This window comes from Elgaria multicarinata, chromosome 3 (assembly GCF_023053635.1).
Source record: "Elgaria multicarinata webbii isolate HBS135686 ecotype San Diego chromosome 3, rElgMul1.1.pri, whole genome shotgun sequence".
Taxonomy (NCBI): Eukaryota; Metazoa; Chordata; class Lepidosauria; order Squamata; family Anguidae; genus Elgaria; species Elgaria multicarinata.
In genome coordinates this window covers 171,108,321-171,128,541 of record NC_086173.1, presented here as the reverse complement: position 1 = coordinate 171,128,541, position 20,221 = coordinate 171,108,321, and the positions used below count along the sequence as shown (strand labels likewise).

Here is a 20,221-nt window from a genome sequence, read left to right as displayed (position 1 = left end):
CCCTTTAAAGGATCTTCCAGAGTCAAGACCAAATTATCCGCAAATGCCCTCAACTTATAGGTCTTTTTTTTATCTTTACTCCTCCAATTCTCTCAGCTTGTCTAATATCTGAATCCAGCAATTCCAACACTTAAATAAACAGTAGCGGTGACAGTGGGCAGCCCTGTCTTGTCCCTCTTTGTATTTCACATGGTTTGGACATATCTACGTTAATCATTATTTGTGTTTTTTGAGAGTTATGGATGGATTTCACCCACTTTATGAAATTTATTCCAAAGTCCAGTTCTTCTAAGGTTCTAAGTAAAAAAATCCAACTAAGGTTGTAAAATGCTTTCTCTGCAACCACGATATTTTGCAAGATATTCCACAACATTAAAAACCATTCTTACATTGTCTCCCATCTGTCTTTTGGGTAGGAAGCCACCTTGATCCCCATGAATGAATTTTTGTAGGACTTTCTTCAGTCTTTCTGCCAAGGTTGCTGTGAATAACTTATAATCGTTATTTAATAGGGATATTTGGTGATTCGAAATTTCTTTGGTTCACTAAAATTCACACACACCCCATATCCCATACTGTTGATAGTTGTCATTGAAGCACTTTAATTTGTTGAAAAACACTTGCCTTTCCAGGTGTTTTCCTCAGGTCTTCTGGTTGTGCACTTTCAGAGAAGATAGGACAAAGCACAGGCAATTCTCCTATAATCGGTAGACAATACGGGCTGAAAGGAGTCTCTAGCACTGGTGACCTGCAAAGTGTGTGCAATGTTCGTGTTCCTGCCTGAACTCGACATGAAGAGGAAACTCCCAGGAAAAGGGTGACAGTTAGGAGCAGAAGAACTAGAAGGCATTCTACATCAGTGTAACAATTAGAGTTAAACAACCACTTTCAGCTACTGGAGGATGCCACTGGAGGACAGTCTGCAGAGGAAGAATTACTGGAGACACCATGCAGCAGTGAACAAGACTCAGAAGATCAGTCGACCAAGAAGAAGAGTAGTTGTTGTGGGAGACTTCCTGCTGTGTTGATTGAAACCCAGGTATGTCGTGAAGACCCCTGGACTCGCCAGGAAGACTAAACCTGAGAATAAGCTGAGATTAGCGAGGGATGCTAAAAGCAATAAAAAGGCTTTCTTCAGATACATGAATAGTAAAATACACAGGAAAGAAATGGTGGTTCAACTGCTTAACGACGATGGGTAATTGATAACTGATGACAAAGAAAAGCCTGAAGTGCTCAATTCCTACTTTGGCTCAGTCTTCTCCCAAAAGCGGGTCTATGACCCTCCTGGAAAAAGTGAAGCAGATGTTGAGGGGGCAGGATTGCAGTCTGAGATTGATAAACAAATGGTCAAAACACCTAATTTCCTTGAATGAATTCAAATCTCTCGGGCCCGATGAACTGCATCCTAGAGTAATGAAGGAGCTAGCGGAAGAACTCTCAGAACCACTGTCTATTATCTTTGCGAAATCATGGAAGACAGGTGAGGTGCCATATGTCTGGAGGAGGGCTAACGTTGTCCCTTCTTCAAACAGGACAAAAAGGAGGAACCTGGGAAAAGACAGATCAGTCAGTCTGACATCCATCCCTAGGAAAATTCTGGAGCAGATTCTACAGAAGTCTATCTGGAAGTACCTTGAAAAGAATGCAATGATTACTAGAAGTCAACAGGGATTTGTCAAGTACAAATCTGTCAGACTAATTTGATCTCATTTTTTGATAAGGTAACCTCCCTTGTGGACTGTGGGAATGCTGTGGATGTCATATATCTTGACTTCAGCAAAGCTTTTGACAAAGTGCCCCATGATATTCTGATTTAACAAAAGAGCTAAAAGTGGACTACTTGGAACAACTATTAGGTGGATACATAGTTGGCTACGGAATCAGACTCAAAGAACCTTCTCAATCTGGGGGGAGGTTAGGAGTGGGGTACCGCAGGGCTCAGTCCTAGGCCCAGTGCTCTTCAACTTTTTTATTAAATGTTGAAGGAGGTGCAGGGAACGCTTATTAAGTTTCCAGATGACACCAAATCGGGTGGGATAGCTAATACCATTTAAGACAGAAACAAACTCAAAGTGATTTTGATAGGCTGGAGTGCTGGGCTGAAAACAACAGAATGAAATTTAATAGGGATAAATGCCAAGTTCTACACCTAGGAAAAGGAAACCAAATGCACATTTACAAGAGGGGGGACACTTGGATCAGCAATACTACAAACGAGAATTATCTTGGAATTGTTGTAGATCACAAGCTGAATATGAGCCAACAGGGTGATGAGCTAGCAGAAAAAACAAATGGTGTTTTGGACTGCTTTAAAAGAAGTATAGCTTCCAAATCGCATGAGGTACTGGTTCCCCTCTATGCAGCCCTGGCTATGCCACATCTTGAGTATTTCACCCAATTCTGCACAACACACTTCAAGAAAGATGCAGACAAGCTGTCACACAGAGAAGGGCCAGGATCTCTTCACAATCATTCCAGGATGCAGGGCACAGAATAATGGGCTCAAGTTACAGGAAGGCAGATTCCAGCTAGACATCAGGAAAAACTACCTGTTAGAGCAGTACGACAATGAAACCAGTTACGTTGGAAGGTTGCGGGCTGTCCCACACTAGAGGCTTTCAAGAGGCAGCTGGACAACTATGTGTCAGGTATGTTTTAGGGTGGATTCCTGTACTGAGCACGTGGTTGGACTCGATGGCCCTGTAGGCCACTTCCAACTCTACTATTCTATGACACTATAAATACTACACTAAGCACTTATAGGACTTCTCCCCAGTGTGAATTCCTTTATGCTGCTTAAGCTGTGTGCTCTGAGCAAAGGTCTTCCCGCATTCTAAGCATTTATAGGGCTCCTCCCCAGAGTGAATTCTTTGATGCTTCTTAAGGCTGCTGCTGTGAGCAAAGGTCTTCCCGCATTCAAAGCATTTATAGGGCTTCTCCCCAGTGTGAATTCGTTGATGCCGCCTAAGGTGTGTGCTCTGAGCAAAGGTTTTCCCGCATTCAAAGCATTTATAGGGCTTCTCACCATTGTGAAATCCTTGATGCCGCTTAAGGTATGTGCTCCGAGCAAAGCTCTTCCCGCATTCTAAGCATTTATAGGGCTTCTCCCCAGTGTGAATTCCTTTATGCTGCTTAAGCTGTGTGCTCTGAGCAAAGGTCTTCCCGCATTCTAAGCATTTATAGGGCTCCTCCCCAGAGTGAATTCTTTGATGCTTCTTAAGGCTGCTGCTGTGAGCAAAGGTCTTCCCGCATTCAAAGCATTTATAGGGCTTCTCCCCAGTGTGAATTCGTTGATGCCGCCTAAGGTGTGTGCTCTGAGCAAAGGTTTTCCCGCATTCAAAGCATTTATAGGGCTTCTCACCATTGTGAAATCCTTGATGCCGCTTAAGGTATGTGCTCCGAGCAAAGCTCTTCCCGCATTCTAAGCATTTATAGGGCTTCTCCCCAGTGTGAATTCCTTGATGTTGCTTAAGGTGTGTGCTGTGAGCAAATGTCTTCCCGCATTCAAAGCATTTATAGGGCTTCTCACCAATGTGAAATCCTTGATGCCGCTTAAGGTATGTGCTCCGAGCAAAGGTCTTCCCGCATTCTAAGCATTTATAGGGCTTCTCCCCAGTGTGAATTCCTTGATGTTGCTTAAGGTGTGTGCTCTGAGCAAAGGTCTTCCCGCATTCAAAGCATTTATAGGGCTTCTCACCAGTGTGAATTCGTTGATGCCGCTTAAGGTGTGTGCTCTGAGCAAAGGTTTTCCCGCATTCAAAGCATTTATAGGGCTTCTCACCAATGTGAAATCCTTGATGCTGCTTAAGGTCTGTGCTCTGAGGAAAGGTCTTCCCGCAGTCAAAGCATTTATAGGGCTTCTCACCAGTGTGAATTCTTTCATGCAGCTTAAGGCTCCTGCTCTGAGCAAAGGTCTTCTCACACTCTAAGCATTTATAGGGCTTCTCACCAGTGTGAATCCTTTGATGCCGCTTAAGGCATGAGCTCAGAACAAAGGTCTTCCCGCACTCTAAGCATATATAGGGCTTCTCCCCAGTGTGAATTCCTTGATGCCGCTTAAGGGTTGTGCTCCGAGCAAAGGTCTTCCCGCACTCTAAGCATTTATAGGGCTTCTCCCCAGTGTGAATTCCTTGATGCTGCTTAAGTTGTGAGCTCAGAACAAAGCTCTTCCCGCACTCTAAGCATATATAGGGCTTCTCCCCAGTGTGAATTCCTTGATGCCGCTTAAGGGTTGTGCTCCGAGCAAAAGTCTTCCCGCATTCTAAGCACTTATAGGGCTTCTCCCCAGTGTGAATTCTTTGATGATACTGAAGGCTTGTGCTCCGAGCAAAGCTCTCTCCGCAATCTAAACATTTATAGGGCTTCTCCCCAGTGTGTATTCTTTGATGCAAGTTAAGTTGTGAGTGGAAAGTGAATTGTTTGACACACACTAAGCATTGAAACCTTTGATATTTGTTAGAATGAATCTTCTGAGTTTTACTCTGTTTCTTCCTTTTACGAATGTTCTTTTTACTTGGTGCTTCTACTATTGGAGTTTCACAGACATCTGATCTTTCAAACGAAATGGATTCGTTTTCCCTTTTCTCTTCAGTTTCAGTTTTCCTTCTCTGGTGTAGGCCATTTTTCTTGCTCTCCCTGTGATCACCTGCAAGTATAAACACAGAAATCGTCTTGAAATCTTGCAACAAAACAAATGGTTGCTGATTTGATTCACAGGATAAAAAGAAAAAATCCTTGGTGAAGCAGTTCCTTCTAAACATATTAAATATCCTGATGATCAATAGAACTGAGAACTAGACTGCCATACAATGCTTTCATTTTTATGGAATAACTCATATAAAGTAATTGACAGAATAAATGAACAACATAAAATACTGTAAAAATGAAATGCACTTAAAATCTTCCATTTTCTCCTTGCTGATCATTTAACTGGGAACTGGAAAGTGGGAATTCAACCCTAATGGTTATTTTCAATGTCTACTTATATCTTAAAATGAAAAGCAAGCTGTCCAGAGCTGTCTTCTGAAAAGGCTTAACTCTCCTCTCCTCCATGGAAACCATTAAGATAATATCTGTAACATCTTCAATATTATGCAGATGCAACTAGAGCAGCAAAGTAAGATGGGTTGGCAGCCATCTCTGCCACCGAGCAAGTCCATCAATGGGCTTTTCTCAATGTTTTGTCAGGTCTTTGGAGTCAATGACATTTGTATTCTGCACTGACACAAAGGAAGAAGAGCTGAAATGCCACCTTCCAGGATCTGGCAAGAAGGCAGAGAGGGAGCCTTACCCAGAGGAATCCCAATCCTTACCCAGAGAGGCCAGGATCCCACGATTCTCCTCCATGACTTCTTTGTGCAGAGTCCTCTGGCCTGGATCCAGCAGAGCCCACTCCTCCTCTGAGAAATGCACAGCCACCTCCTCAAAGGTCACCAGACCCTGAAAGAAGAAGAAGAAATGATGTTCTCTTTTAGCATTATGTAGCAATCCATGAAGACAAGGATGGTTAGGTCCTCTTTCTGAATGCCAAAGCATTGTGAGTGACCTTCAAGGCCTTCCCAGCAGCCATCTTGGAGAAGAGTAAAGGCTAAAGGGGCAGGTTCTTCCGGGACTAAAGAGATGTGCAGGAGACGGAGGCCCCCAGGACTCCCCTACCTGCCCCGGCTGTGCAGAAACCGCTTCCACTCCACCACCAAGCCAACGAGGTCCTGAAAGACCCCCCAGGACTAGTTCACTCCCCCTGCAGGTTGTTTTGCTCCCTGTGAGGAAGGTAAAGAAGGTGGGAAGGTGAGAAGGTAAGTTAACATTTTTTTTAATAAATTTATATTTTTCCAATACTTAAACATACAACCATTACAATTAAAAACAACAACATTATTACATAAATGTTGAGTACATTAATATCGTATATTCTCACTTTAACTATTTAACATAATCATACCTAACAAAAAAGTGCTCCCCCCACCTAGGGATCTTACTCCTGTTTCCAAAATCTCATACTTTCTTCTGCTGGTGGTTTCCCACTTCCCTTAGAAAATACAAATATTAGGAACTGTTTCCAGATTCCTTCAAAATCATTCGTTTTTGCTATACCCCTTCTCACATTAATATTACATGTCAATTTATCATTAATAGCTATATCCCATACTTCTTTATACCATTCTTCAATACAATAATCACCTTGAATCTTCCAGTTCCTAGCTACAATCAACCTTGCTGCAGTCAGCAAATTTGTTATCAGTTCCTTAATTTCTTTTTTACATTTTAAATCTTCAAATAGTGACAGTAATGCAACTCTTGGTGTTTGTTCTATCCTCATTCCCACAATTCCTTCAATCTCCAAAAACACCATCTTCCACAATTTTTGTACATATTTGCATTCCCACCACATATGTAAATACGTTCCTTTCCCCCCACATCCTCTCCAGCAATTTGCTGAGTGCTGGTTATTTATCTTATTTAATCTAACCGGGGTTAGGTACCACCTCCATATAATTTTGTAATAATTCTCTTTTATTCTCACTGACATATTTCTCAACGCTCTTTGTCTCCATATTCCATCCCAACTGTTGTCCTATTTGTACATTCAAATCTGTCTCCCAAACCATTTTTCCTGAGCTATCTACCGTCCCTTTCTCCAACAATATTTTATAAATTTCACTCATTAACCCTTTTGTCGCTATTCTTTTTCCCTTATCATTTTCTTTTTTTACTATTAATTCCTCAAACTTCGACAATTCTCTACAGTCTCCATTTTCTCTTACCCAACTTTTAGTCCACTGTTCTAATTGCCAATAATTTAACCAACTTAATTTTTTATCTTTTAGAGCCTCTTCCAACTTCTCTCTTGTATTCATCCCTCTTAACCAATCCCTTAATTTCATTTTATTTTTCTCTATTAAAACTTTGCTTAAGCTACTCTTTAAATCCTCCGGGAAATTCTTTAACATTATTACCGGTGATAAAGGGGAGCTGCTAAAAAGCAACTCCTTTTTATATTTACTCCAAATTTCCCAATGGAATTTCAAAAGCGGATTACCTATATTTTCAGCCCATTTTTTACCTCCTTCCCTAAAAAATACATTTTCCAAATTCATCTCTATGTTACTTGTAAATATATCTTCCATCCAATCTAAATCTCCTACTCCTATAATTGCTTCTACAATATGTCTTAACCTATTAGCTACATAATATAAGTTAATATTTGGGAGACCCAATCCTCCCTTTTTTTGGCTCAAATACCATTTATTCTTATTTATCCTCGCTTTCTTATCCCCATTACAATAATTATTTATAATATTCTGCCAACTTTTTAGCTCTAATTCTGAGATTTTTATTGGTAGCATCCTAAAAACAAAATTAATCTTTGCTAAAACCACGATAATTTCAATCTTTTATATTTTTCCATTTTTACTAAAATCTCTTTTTTCAAACTATTTAGGTTCTCCTTCTCTAAATTCTCTAATTTTTTTGTAATTCTAATTCCTAAATATTTAATCTGTTCTTTAACTCTCATTTCTGTTCCTTTTCCTTCCCAATCCTTCTCTTCCTTTTTAGTATAATTAAACAACATCATCTCTGATTTTGACCAATTTATTCTTAACCCAGTAATTTCCTCAAACTCTCTCAATTGTTGTTTAACTCTTTCCATCTTTCTTATTGGATTTTTAATAGTTAACAGAGTATCATCTGCAAACATATTCAGTTTTATTTTTTTAATACCACCTATCCCTTCTATCTCCCCGTCATCTCTTATAGTATTTGCCAATAATTCCATAACCATTACAAACAGGACAGGCGAGAGTGGGCATCCTTGTCTTGTACCTCTGATCAGTCGTATCTTATCCATAACTCCATCATTCACTACCACTACGGCTGTATTTTGAGAGTATAGCTGTTCTATTATATCTTTAAATTGATTTCCAAATCCCATTTTATTTAAAACCATCTTTAAAGCTTGCCAGCTCACACAATCGAAAGCCTTAAAAATATCCAGCGCTAAAATTCCCGCTTTAGACTGACCATTTCATACGTATTTCGGTTTGGCCCTCCTTTACTTGATGTGTTTCTTGCAGGAAAATCATATCAGAACCTTCTCTATTTAACATTTGTTCAATCCTCCTCATTTTCACGACTGCCCCCAGACCTTTAACATTAAGCGTTGAGATCCTTAAGTTTTTATCCATATTCATTTTTTTTATTTTCTTTCCTATCCCTTGTGCTCTGAAACTCAAATTCACAAACATAAAAACCTAAAATCTCTTTCCCACCCTTCCCACCCACCCAACCATATCCTACCCCTCTTATTATTATTTTTCTATATACCCCTTCCCATCCCCCTCTTTTTCCCCTCCCCATCCTCCCCCCCCAACTCTTTTCCCCCCACTAAATCCCCGTGAGTCTAACACTCCGGCCATTAATTACCAAAAGTTAACATTCTTAACTATTCCCATTTTCATTGTTTATTTTCATTGTTTATTTATTTATTGCATTTGTTTACCATACCATAGCCGAAGCACTTAAAAGCAATAGCCAAATATTTAAAACTGCAAAAACATATAATATACATATAAAACTGCTATAACAAGTTTTAAAACTATGGCCCTAAAAAAACAGACCCAGGCTAATTAATTGCATATTGCTAATTACATATTGCTAATTACATATTGCTTGACCTGGTACTGAAAAGATAACAATGTCGGTGCCACGTGAACCACATTGGGGAGATTGTTCCACAGTTGGGGGGCCACCACAGAGAAGGCCTCTCCCTTGTTGTCGTCCTCTGATCTTCCCTCTGAGTAGGCGCCTGGAGGAGGACCTTAGTTGTTGAGTGTGTAAGATCTACTCTGGGAAGCGGGCCAGAGTGGGTCTTATATGCTGAAACCACAATACTAAACAACATTTTAGTAAATAATAAATAATATTAAATAATAATTTCCTTTTTGGATATCTAGTGAAAAAGGGTCTCTCTCTCCCAGCAAAATCAGGCCCAAGGAGAACGTTAAGGCAACTCATGCACTTCAGGCGTAATTGTGGGAGGGAGACCATAGGGAAATACATCCCACTAATCCTTACCCAGTGAGGAGGGTCCTCCGTCCCCCTCCTGCAAGATCCACCCATCCAGCGGCCTCTGTGTGATACCCGGTGGATCCTTCTCTACCTCAGGGAAATCTGTGGGTGCTCTGGCCAACACCTCCTGGACCTGGAACAGGAGGAAGGATAGAAATGTGAAAAAGTTCGATCTTAAACTAAAACCAAACCTGAAAACAAAGTAAGTTTAAGAAAACTGATACAAACAATATATCAAATTTAGGTATAACTATACTTATTACAATAAAATCATATTAGTAGAATGTGTTTTAATCTTAAAGCAAATACATACATTTAAAATTTATACGGAATAGTCTACATCAAACAAAAATCCCCAAACGTGTTTCAACCATACAGGTCTTCATCAGTGGCAAAAAGAATATGTGGATTTTTTTAAAAAATTATACAAATATTAAAAGTAACTTTTTATGCCTCAGATATAGGGAGTTTCTATCAGACCTGAAAAGCAGAACAAACAAAAAATGATTGCCAAATGCCCATCGGTGCCCTACTCCCTTCCTTTTGAGCCCAAGGTTTTACTCTACTAATGATTATTTCCCCAAAGTTGGCTCTTGTGAATCTTCAAACTTGTAACAAGGAAGACGGGGGACTAGACACTCCCTCCTGTCTTCAAGAGCTGGTGGATAAAGACACCTAATTAGTTTGCAAAGTTGGCAAAATTAAAACAACACTCCCACAACTTCCTCACTCCCAAGTTATATCTAGTTGCATGAGTGATGTCTCAAATAAACAGGCATATGCAAAATATGCAAGATAAACTTGGGAGCCGTGTTCTCAATAATGCAGTTTTTATTTGCTGTCTCCTGATTGTGGCCCGAGTCTGCTCCAGCTGTATTGTCAACTAACTGAGGACTAAGTAATCTCCAAAATTTGCTCCTGATTAGGCTGCTTTTCAAATCCTAAAATGTGAAACAACCGTACTCACAGCCTGTATGCTCCCTTAAAGCATACAGTGGACTAATATGATGCTTAAAACATAGTTAATACAAACCTAATAATACTTACTACATATAAGAATGAAAATATATATCAAAACAATGACAAGAAATGACATAAAAGGAATACAACAGAGCTGTACTTTAAAATAGAAGAACAGGATTACAACCATGGCATCCAATTCCACTCTTCGTTGAGTCCTTGTGGTTGTAATGTCCTTAAGGTGAAAATCCAGAATATTTCCCTCCTTCGTAGTTGATGGTCTACTCTTGTCCCACATCCTTGAAACCTTTCAATAATCCAGAATCTCAGGTCTTTGTCATCATGTCCCATATCAAGTAAATGCTTGACCAGAGGTGCCTGAAGTCTTTTGCAGCGAATGCAGCTTTTGCGATTTATGCCATCAAGCGTCCATGGAATTTATTGTACATTGGTATGAGCACAAGAACCATTAGAACCCGCATCTGTGAGCACAAAAGCTGCATTCGCTCCAAAAGTTTAAGTTTTCTTAAACTTACTTTGTTTACAGGAGGGAGGATCCCAGTGAGAGAAGGGGGAGGTGGGAAGGAAAGAAATGGGTCAGGTGAAGGCCGAGGGCAGCATTTCCCAATCGGTTTGGCTTTCAGGTCTCATTCTAAAGTTGATCTACTATCCAAAACACAAAGCCATGTGTCTTTGTCAGGGGGCTAAGATATCAACCCTGGCATAAGCAAAGTGCTTGAACACCCTCCAAAAACCAGCCAGGAGGAAAGACAGAACCTCCCAGACATTCCCTGACATGCAGCATCTTCCACTGTAAACACAGCAGTTTGGTGTCTACAAATGCTCTTCCTGTCCTGTTGGGAGGAGACTCTGCCACTGGCTGAAGAAGGATCCCCTCCTTCCCCAGAACCTCATAAACCCATTCAGTTCTTCTGTGATCATAAGAACAGCCATTCTGGATCAGAACGAGGGTCCATCTACTCCAGGATTCTCTCCTGACAGCGGTCCATCAGCTGTTGACTACGAACTCACAAGCAGGACAGGAGTGTCACAGCACCCTCCAGCCCATGTTCCCCAGCAACTGGTGTACATAGACATACTGCTTAGGATACTGGAGGTAGGATATAGCCATTCATAACCTTCTCCTCCAAGAATTTGTCTAACCCCCTGTTTAAACAGACCAAATTCATGGCCATCCCTGCATCCTCTGGAATGGAATTGCATATTTTAACAGGAAATTGTGTCTTTGTCAGGGGGCAAAGAGTTCAACCCTGATATCCAGCATTTTCCACTGTAAACACGGGAGGTTGGTGTCTGCAAATGCTATTCCAGTTCTGTTGGGAGGACTCTGACACCAGCTGAAGAAGGATCCCCTCCTTCCCCAGAACTTCATAAACCCATTCACTTCTCCTCTCATCATGAGAAACTAAGAAGAGCCATTCTGGATCAGAACAAGGGTCCATCTAGTCCAGCATTCTCTCCCCACAGTGGTCCATCACCTGGAGGTAGGATATAGCCATCAGGACTAGTAGCCATTCACAGCCTTCTCCTTCAGGATTTCGTCTAACCCCCATTTTAAACCATCTAAATTGGTGGCCATCACTACATCCTCTGGTAGGGAACTGCATATTTTAACCATCCAGTGTTAGCTTAACTATCTTCCAATGAGGGCCTGTATTACACATGAAGAGCAACTATACTTGGGGGTTGTACCATTGGAAATTGGGGCATCCCTTCCTTAAAGGACATGTAAAATATAGTTGAGGGAAGTATTAAGAACACAGTCCCTGTTAGTTATCAAGGTGAAATGCTCTCACCTGCTCTTGGTCCTCTGCCTGACTCAGGAGGAAGCCTTCTGCCAGGGCCACCGCCTGGGAACTGGTCTCCGCTCCACATTCTCTGACCCAGCTCTCCAGCTCTGGGGGCAGGACAGCCAGGAACTTCTCCAGGACCACCAGGTCCAGCATCTGAGCTTTCGTGTGCTTTTCTGGCTTCAGCCACTGGCAGCAAAGGTGGTGGAGACGGCTGCAAACTTCTCGGGGCCCCATGGCCTCCTGATAGCAGAAGTCTCTGAAAAGCTGAAGCTCCACGTCTGAGCAGGTGTTGCTCCCAGGCTGGTCCTGCTGCACTCTTCCTTCCCAGGGCTCTGCACTCCTCCCTTCCTGGATGTTGCCGGAGATGTTTCCTGGTTCAGGTCCTGCAAAGCTTTGCTCTTCCATCTTCAGTCTCTTCTCCATCTCTGCTCCCACCAGGACTCGAAACAGTCTCCTGCCTTGGCTGCCAATTTCTCCTTTGAGACAGGGACTGCGCTGTAGGAATTAAAACGGAGATTATGAAGGAGGCACACAAGGTAGACCTGGGTTAAAGTTCCCAACCCAGCCACCCCCCTCCCACCGGTTCCCAGTGAAACACTGGAACTGGAGCCAGTTCACCTGAAAATAACCACACTTCACCATGGCTTCAGGCAATTTATTAAATCAGTGTAAGGCCCTGAGCGTATGAACAATTAACAAGAGACAGGGGAGGGTGTGTGGGGGAAAACAGTCTAAAAGTTACAATGAAACTAAAAGGCCACAGCAGAAATTAAACAACTTTAAAAGAGCAATAAAAGCCACATCACGGCAAGCCGTTGAGTCAGAGCGACCCAAAGAGAGACAAGAAATCCTGGCTACCTAATACCTGATGGCACGGGGGTCCCTTTGCCACCCTTCTGGACCCCGAACAACATGACCCTTCCCCAAATAAACAGAGACCATAAACTGGAAACTGACTAACTTATCCCCCCAACTAAGTGGGTGGGGTGGTCTGGCTCCACCAATCCACAAACAGCAAGCTCTCCAGGGCTCCCAGTGAGGAGAGAAGGTTTATAAGGGAAGTAAATGCAGAAGGACATCACATCCGGAAGCAAAATGTGAAACACACAGTGATTTACAAAGAAATACATGTGTACACTCTGCCAAACACACTGCAGTTTAGCTCCTCCTAAGGCGTGTCAGAAAACAACGTGTAAAGAGTTCCAGACCCAGCTAGCAGCAGTTGAATTGCTATTGAACTCTGGTTCAGCATAGAAGGAACATTCTGCATCTGGCAGAGATGGCAAAACTTATAGAGATAAATGAGAGAAAGGTCAACAGCTATGTTTATGTTGGAATGGAAACCTTTGATGGAATATCTGAAAGAGGCAGAGAAAAATGATGTATTTGTTCGTGGATTTTATTATTCAGATGGGCAAAGAGAGGAAAGAACCATAAATCTGTGAGTCCAATGTAGGAGACAGGTAAAGTATAAGAAAAACTGGATGAGATTGATATATAAATGGTCATTAATAGATGAATGGGCATTTTTGACATGAAGAGGGCAAAAAAATGTAGTTTAACCTCAGCCTTAAATGTTTTAGTGTAATTGTAGTTGTTATATGTACACCTTTGTTTGTATGTATTATCTGTAATGTTTGTCTATGTGCTGTTGGGAAATAAAAAATTAAATATAAAAAAAAAAACCATTCTGGACTCAGGGAGCCTCTAGCCGTGAGGAGTAAAACACACATTGAAACTTCTTCTCATGGAGGCCTCTTGTTCATGATCCTGTTTTGAGAGCAGGTCTGAGTCCATCTCAGGCTCCAGAAAGGAAAACCTTCGGCCCTCCAGGAAATAAGAGGTCTGCTGATGAACCAGAGTTTCTCTCCCAATGCATCCCATGGCTCCCTTTCTATGCCTTCCCTGCAACCAGCACTTGAACCCCAAACAGGGAGGAGAGTAACAGCGATTTCCCCCCACTCTCAGGATGTGAATATTGGGCTCACTTAATACATCAAAGAGGGACGTACTAAAACCAGCAGCAGGCTCCCTTCTTAATCAACAAAAGCACCCCAGGTTTTATTTCGAAGGCCACGTGACCAAAGCGACTTGTTAATTTTGCTTATTCACTAGGTTTGAATCAGGGAGAGGAAACAAAACAGAAATTGCAATGCAAACAGGACACCAGGGCAGCCTTTTGCCCGCAGGTGGGACATTCCTCCTCCCCGCCAGGGACCTTTCCTCTTGTGTCCCTCCCAGACACCCCCTCTTTTCTCCAGCCTTCCCTTCCGAGATCCCCTAGTTATGGGGAGAAAAGGAGGTGCAAGGCGGGGGGCTCTCCTGGAGGGGCCCCAAGTGGGTCAGTCTCCCTCTCTCTTCCAAAGCACCCCCTGCCCCAAACCTGCCCTGGGGGGCTCCTTCCTCCGCCCTCCCCCCTGGGATCCCCTTGCAATCTGCTCTCACCGGCTCCTTTGCAGGGAAAAAGAGGCTGCAGGCGGCGGAAACACGAGGCTCGCAGGAGCAGGGGGAGAGTCCCAGGCTCCTTTGCAATGGGGGGAGGAAGTGTGGGGCAGAAAGGGAGGGGCCTCATCCATCCTTGGCTCTAGGACCCAGCCCCCTCTCCGCCTCTTTAACCCTTGGATGGAGGCAGCGCTAGAGAGCCGCAGAGGCTCCTGGCAGAGACGCGAACCTTGGAAGGGGGCTTTTCCACGATGGGGGGGGGGGGCATTTATCCCGTCTGCAGCATCGCCGCCCCATCTGCTCCTGGGGGCTTCGCGGGATCCACAGCCGTTTCCTCTTTGAGTGCGTAAAGCAGCCTCCGGCATGAGAAAGAGGTTCACTCACACTTTGTACCTTCAAACCCATGGAGGAATCCACACTGGGGAGAGGCCATATAAATGCTTAAGAGTGTGGAAAAAATTTCAGTCATTGTGCAAGTCTTCCATCCCATCAAAGTAGGCATTCAGGGAAGAAGCCCCTTCAATGCTCAGAGTGCGGAAAGAGCTTCAGTCAATGCAATACATCTTAAATCGCATCAAAGAATTCATGTGGGCAGAAGCTCCGTCAGTGCTCAAACTGTGCAGTGAGCGTCCATCATAGCAAAGGCTTGAAATCGCATTGAAAGTCACACATAAGGAAGAGTCCAGTAAGTTCTAATAGTAACTGGAATATGGAGAAACCTTTCAGTAGAGCAGAGCCCTTGGTTTTAAAAGACTCCGTTCCAGAAGAAGGAATACAATTGGAAGAAATTCCTGACATGTGTGGGTGATAACTTTCTCCTACAGAAAGTGGAGGAAGGAACTAGAGGATGGCAATCCTTGACTTGATATTGACCAATCGGGATGACTTAGTGGATAAAGTGGCAGTTACGGGAACTCTGGGGGAAAGGGACCAGGTCATACTTGAATTCTTGATTATGAAGGAGACAAAAGTTGAGTGTAGCCATACACGTACTCTGGATTTTCAGAAAGCTGATTTTAATAAACTCACAACTATAATAAGTAAGGTCCCGTGGCACATGAGCCTAATGAGAAAAAGAGTGCAGGATGGGTGGGAGTATTTAAAAAAGTAAATTTTAAAGGCACAGTTACAAACAATTCCAACAAGGAGAAAAGATAGAAGAAAACAGAGGAAACCAATGTGGCTCCACAAAAAGCTTAGAGATGACCTGAAAACAAAAAAGGATACATATAGGAAGTGGAAGGAAGGCCAGGCTACAAAAGAAGAGTACAGACAAGTGGCACAGAAGTACCGAAATGGCATCAGGAAGGCTAAAGCTGTGAATTAGCTGAGATTACTGAGGGATGCTAAAAGCAATAAAAAGGCTTTCTTCATATGCGTGAGTAATAAAAGACAGAGGAAAGAAATGGTGGTTCAACTGCTTAATGAGGATGGCAAATTGATAACAGATGACAAAGAAAAGGCTGAAGTGCTCAATTCCTACTTTGCCTCAGTCTTCTCCAAAAAGCGGGTCTATGATCCCCCTGGAAAAAGTGAAGCAGAAGTTGAGGGGGCAGGATTGCAATTTGAGATTGATAAACAAATGGGTTCAAATCTCTAGGGCCCGATGAACTGCATCCTAGAGTAATGAAGGAGCTAGCAGAAGAACTCTCAGAACCTTTGTCTATAATTTTTGCAAAATCATGGAAGATGGGTGAGGTGCCGGACGACTGGAGGAGGGCTAACGTTGTCCCTAACTTCAGAAAGGGCAAAAAGGAAGAACCTGGGAACTACAGACCAGCCAGTCTGACATCCATCCCTGGGAAAATTCTGGAGCATATTATAAAGAAGTCAATCTGTAAACATTTTGAAATCAATGCAGTGATTACTAGAAGCCAACATGGATTTGTTAGGAACAAATCCTGTCAGACTAATTTGATCTCATTTTTTGATTGGGTAACCTCCCTTGTGGACTGTGGGAATGCTGTGGACATAATATATCTTGACTTCAGCAAAGCTTTTGACAAAGTGCCCCATGATATTCTGATTAACAAACTAGCTAAAAGTGGGCTAGATGGAACAACTATTAGGTGGATTCACAGTTGGCTACAGAATCGGAATCAAAGCATACTTATCAATGGAACCTTCTCAAACTGGGGATAGGCAACGAGTGGGGTACCACGGGGCTCAATCCTAGGCCAAGTGCTCTTCAACATTTTTATTAATGATTTGGACGAGGAGGTGCAGGGAACGCTGATCAAATTTGCAGATGACACAAAATTGGGTGGGATAGCTAATACCTTGGAACACAGAAACAAACTTCAAAGTGATCTTGATAGGCTGGAGTACTGGGCTAAAAACAACAGAACGAAATTTAATAGGAATAAATGCCAAGTTCTACATTTAGGAAATAGAAACCAAAGGCAGTTACAAGATGGGGGATACTTGGCTCAACAATACTACAAACGAGAAGGATCTTGGAATTGTTGTAGATCGCAAGGTGAATATGAGCCAACAGTGTGATATGGCTGCAAGAAAGGCAAATGCTATTTTGGGCTGCATTAATAGAAGTATAGCTTCCAAATCACGTGAGGTACTGGTTCCTCTCTATTCGGCCCTGGTTAGGTCTCATCTAGAGTATTGCATCCAGTTCTGGGCTCCACAATTCAGGAAGGATGCAGACAAGCTGGAGCGTGTTCAGAGGAGGGCAACCAGGATGATCAGGGGTCTGGAAACAAAGCCCCATGAAGAGAGACTGAAAGACCTGGGCATGTTTAGCCTGGAGAAGAGAAGATTGAGGGGAGACATGATAGCACTCTTCAAATATTTAAAGGGTTGTCACACAGACGAGGGCCAGGATCTCTTCTCGATCCTCCCAGAGTGCAGGGCGCAGAATAATGGGCTCAAGTTAAAGGAAGCCAGATTCCAGATTGACATCAGGAAAAACTTCCTGACTGTTAGAGCAGTACGACAATGGAATCAGTTACCTAGGGAGGTTGTGGGCTCTCCCACACTAGAGGCCTTCAAGAGTCAGCTGGACAACCATCTGCCAGGGATGCTTTAGGGTGGATTCCTGCATTGAGCAGGGGGTTGGACGCGATGGCCTTGTAGGCCCCTTCCAACTCTGCTATTCTACGATTCTATGGAGTAGAATATTTCATCAATCAACCTTGATGATCCATAGAAAATAGACACAAGCATGGAGTACTGAAAATGTGGAAGAAAAGTCCCCACAGCGTGTCCGACTGTGGGGAAGGAACTTTCCCTGGAGCCAGCACCTTCCAAACCTTTAGGAGTAGTTCTGGTTTAAGCACTGGCCTGCTGATCGAGGAATAAAATTTGACTAACTTTCAATTTATTTTAAAACCTCTGGGGGAAGCATGGGGGGCGTGGGGGAGCAGGCCGCACATTTTCTATGCTTCAGGAAAGTGCACAGATCGCATTCGCCATTAGCCTGGCTGGGGAATATTTGCGCCCGGATGGACAATCCATGTGGGAGAGGCTACTGCGGCAGCAGTAGTGGCAGCAGCAGCATGGGGCGAGGTGGCATTAGTGGCGGTGACCAGTGAGGCAAGGCAAGGCAAGGCGGGCGCTATTTAATAAATTCTTCCCCGTGGCAGCCATACAGTACTGTCCCCAAAGGCACAGACTAAAATATATAAGGTGCCGGAAAGCACACAACTACCCAAACCATAAGTGGGTTTCTTGTTAATCATCTCTCTTCACTAATGTTTTGTGTAGTTGTGTGCTTTCAGGCACCTTATATATATTAGTCACTTTAAAACTACTGCCTTCTATTTATTTTTGCCCAAAGGCACAGACAACGTATCTTCCTAGCATAATTTTTAAATTATTTCAAACATCACAGACATCCATACCACAAGAACATTAAAAAGAGTACACACAAAAATACAATAAAAAAAAATCATCTAAAGTTAACGTGTACTTTCAGCTTACTTCATATCAGAAATGCGAACTATCCTTTCTCGTTCCTCGATTACATGTAACACAATAAACAAATTCATTTCTTTCTTCTATCTTAACTATATCTCCACAGACAAACACATCATTTCTCTCCGTTTCTTGCAAAAATGCTATCAGAGGTTTCCATTCAGATATAAACGTGGATGTGGACTTTTCTCTCATTAACGATATGAGTTTTGCCAACTCCAACATCTTCAACATCCATTCCTTCATTGCTGGTGTTTCATTCTCCCATTTTTGTGCATACAATGGTCTTGCTGCCATTGTCATATATAGAAATAAAGTTCCCCCCTTCTCTTTCAGCTGTTTATCCATTAGTCCCAGTAGGAAGGCTCCCGTTTCATTTGTATGTTAGTCTTGAGAATTTTTTTGAATTCAAGAGTGTATTTGTATCCAGAATGCTTTGGCTTTTTTGGAAGTCCACCAAAGATGATAAAAGGTTCCTCCTCTTCCGAATTTCCAACAGTTTCCCGAGGCACTCTTATACATTTTAGCCAACTTTACAGGACACATATACCATCTGCACATAATCTTATAAAAATTCTCTTTAAGTCTTGAACATAATGTAAATTTTAAACCTTTCCCCCCATATTCTCCCACTGCTCCATTGAAATGTTGTATCCAAAGTTTTGAGCCAATTTTATCATACAATCTTTCATCTGCTTATCCTCCGTCTCGTACTTTAATAAAAGTTTATATATCTTTGAGATAACATGTTCATCATTTGTACATAACATCATTTCAAATTCAGATTTTGATTGCTCAAACCCACCATTCTTTTGTCTATTTTAAAACTTTCTATGACTTGTGCACAAGGAAACCTAATTTGTACATACCAAAACACGTATGACCTTCTCTAAGCAGTTCCTCCCTTGATTTTAACTTATATTCATCTTGTGACATTTGTAATACATCATTATATGTCAACCATTTAGGCATACTTGTCAATTCCCTTCTATAAATAGCCCCTTGGCCGATATCCAAAGTGGTATTTTCTGACAGAACCTTGGTTAATATTTGTTCATATTCTTAAAACAGCACGTCTTAGGTTATGATGATTAAATTCTACGTTAACGTTGGCTTTATCGTACCACAAATAGCCATGCCATCCAAATCTCAATTCGTGTCCTTCCAGTTCCGACAGTCTCCTATTTTTCAGCAACACCCAATCTTTCATCCACATTAAACAGCAGTCCGAGAAATACACTTTGAGGTCTGGTAGGCCCAGCCCTCCTCTTTCTTTTGCATCCTGCAATATTTTAATTTTAACTCTTGGGTTTTTTGATTGCCGTATAAACGTAGCTCTCTCTTTCTGTGCCACTGCTCAAATGGTAAATCCAATGTTACAATAGGTATTGTTTGAACAAAAATAACATTCTAGGCAAAACATTCATTTTAATTGTTGCAATTCTCCCCCAAAGTGACAGTTGAACCTTTTCCCATCTTGCAAAACTTTTTTTAACTTCATTCCAAACCTTAACATAATTATTATGAAATAACATACAATTCATGTTTGTCAAAAGAATTCCCAAATATTTTACCTTCTTTTCAATTTGAAAACCTGTCTTTTCTATCAAAATTTCGATACCCTTTAAAGGATCTTCCAGAGTCAAGCCCAAATCATCCACAAATGCCCTCGACAATGTCTCTCTCTTTTTTAATCTTTACTCCTCCAATTCTCTCGTCTTGTCTTATATCTGAATCCAGGAATTCCAACACTAAAATAAACAGTAGCGGTGACAGTGGGCAGCCCTGTCTTGTCCCTCTCTGTATTTCACATGGTTTGGACACATCTCCATTAATCATTATTTGTGTTTTTTGAGCGTTATGGATGGATTTCACCCACTTTATGAAATTTACTCCAAAGTCCAGTTCTTCTAAGGTCCGAAGTAAAAAAATCCAACTAAGGTTGTAAAATGCTTTCTCTTCGCCAGATATTCCACAACATTTAAAACCATTCTTACATTGTC

The 20,221-nt window shown here is 42.0% G+C and overlaps 1 protein-coding gene across 1 annotated transcript in view; it reads right to left on the bottom strand.

Annotated features, from left to right (window-relative positions):
- Positions 1 to 2,747: 2,747 nt before the first annotated feature.
- Positions 2,748 to 20,221, bottom strand: part of LOC134395778 (zinc finger protein 107-like) — a 41,358-nt gene continuing 23,884 nt past the window's right edge. Inside the window, exon 6 of the mRNA XM_063121941.1 lies at positions 2,748 to 3,779. Coding sequence (XP_062978011.1) covers positions 2,748 to 3,779 — 1,032 coding nt within the window. The remainder of the gene's footprint in view (positions 3,780 to 20,221) is intronic.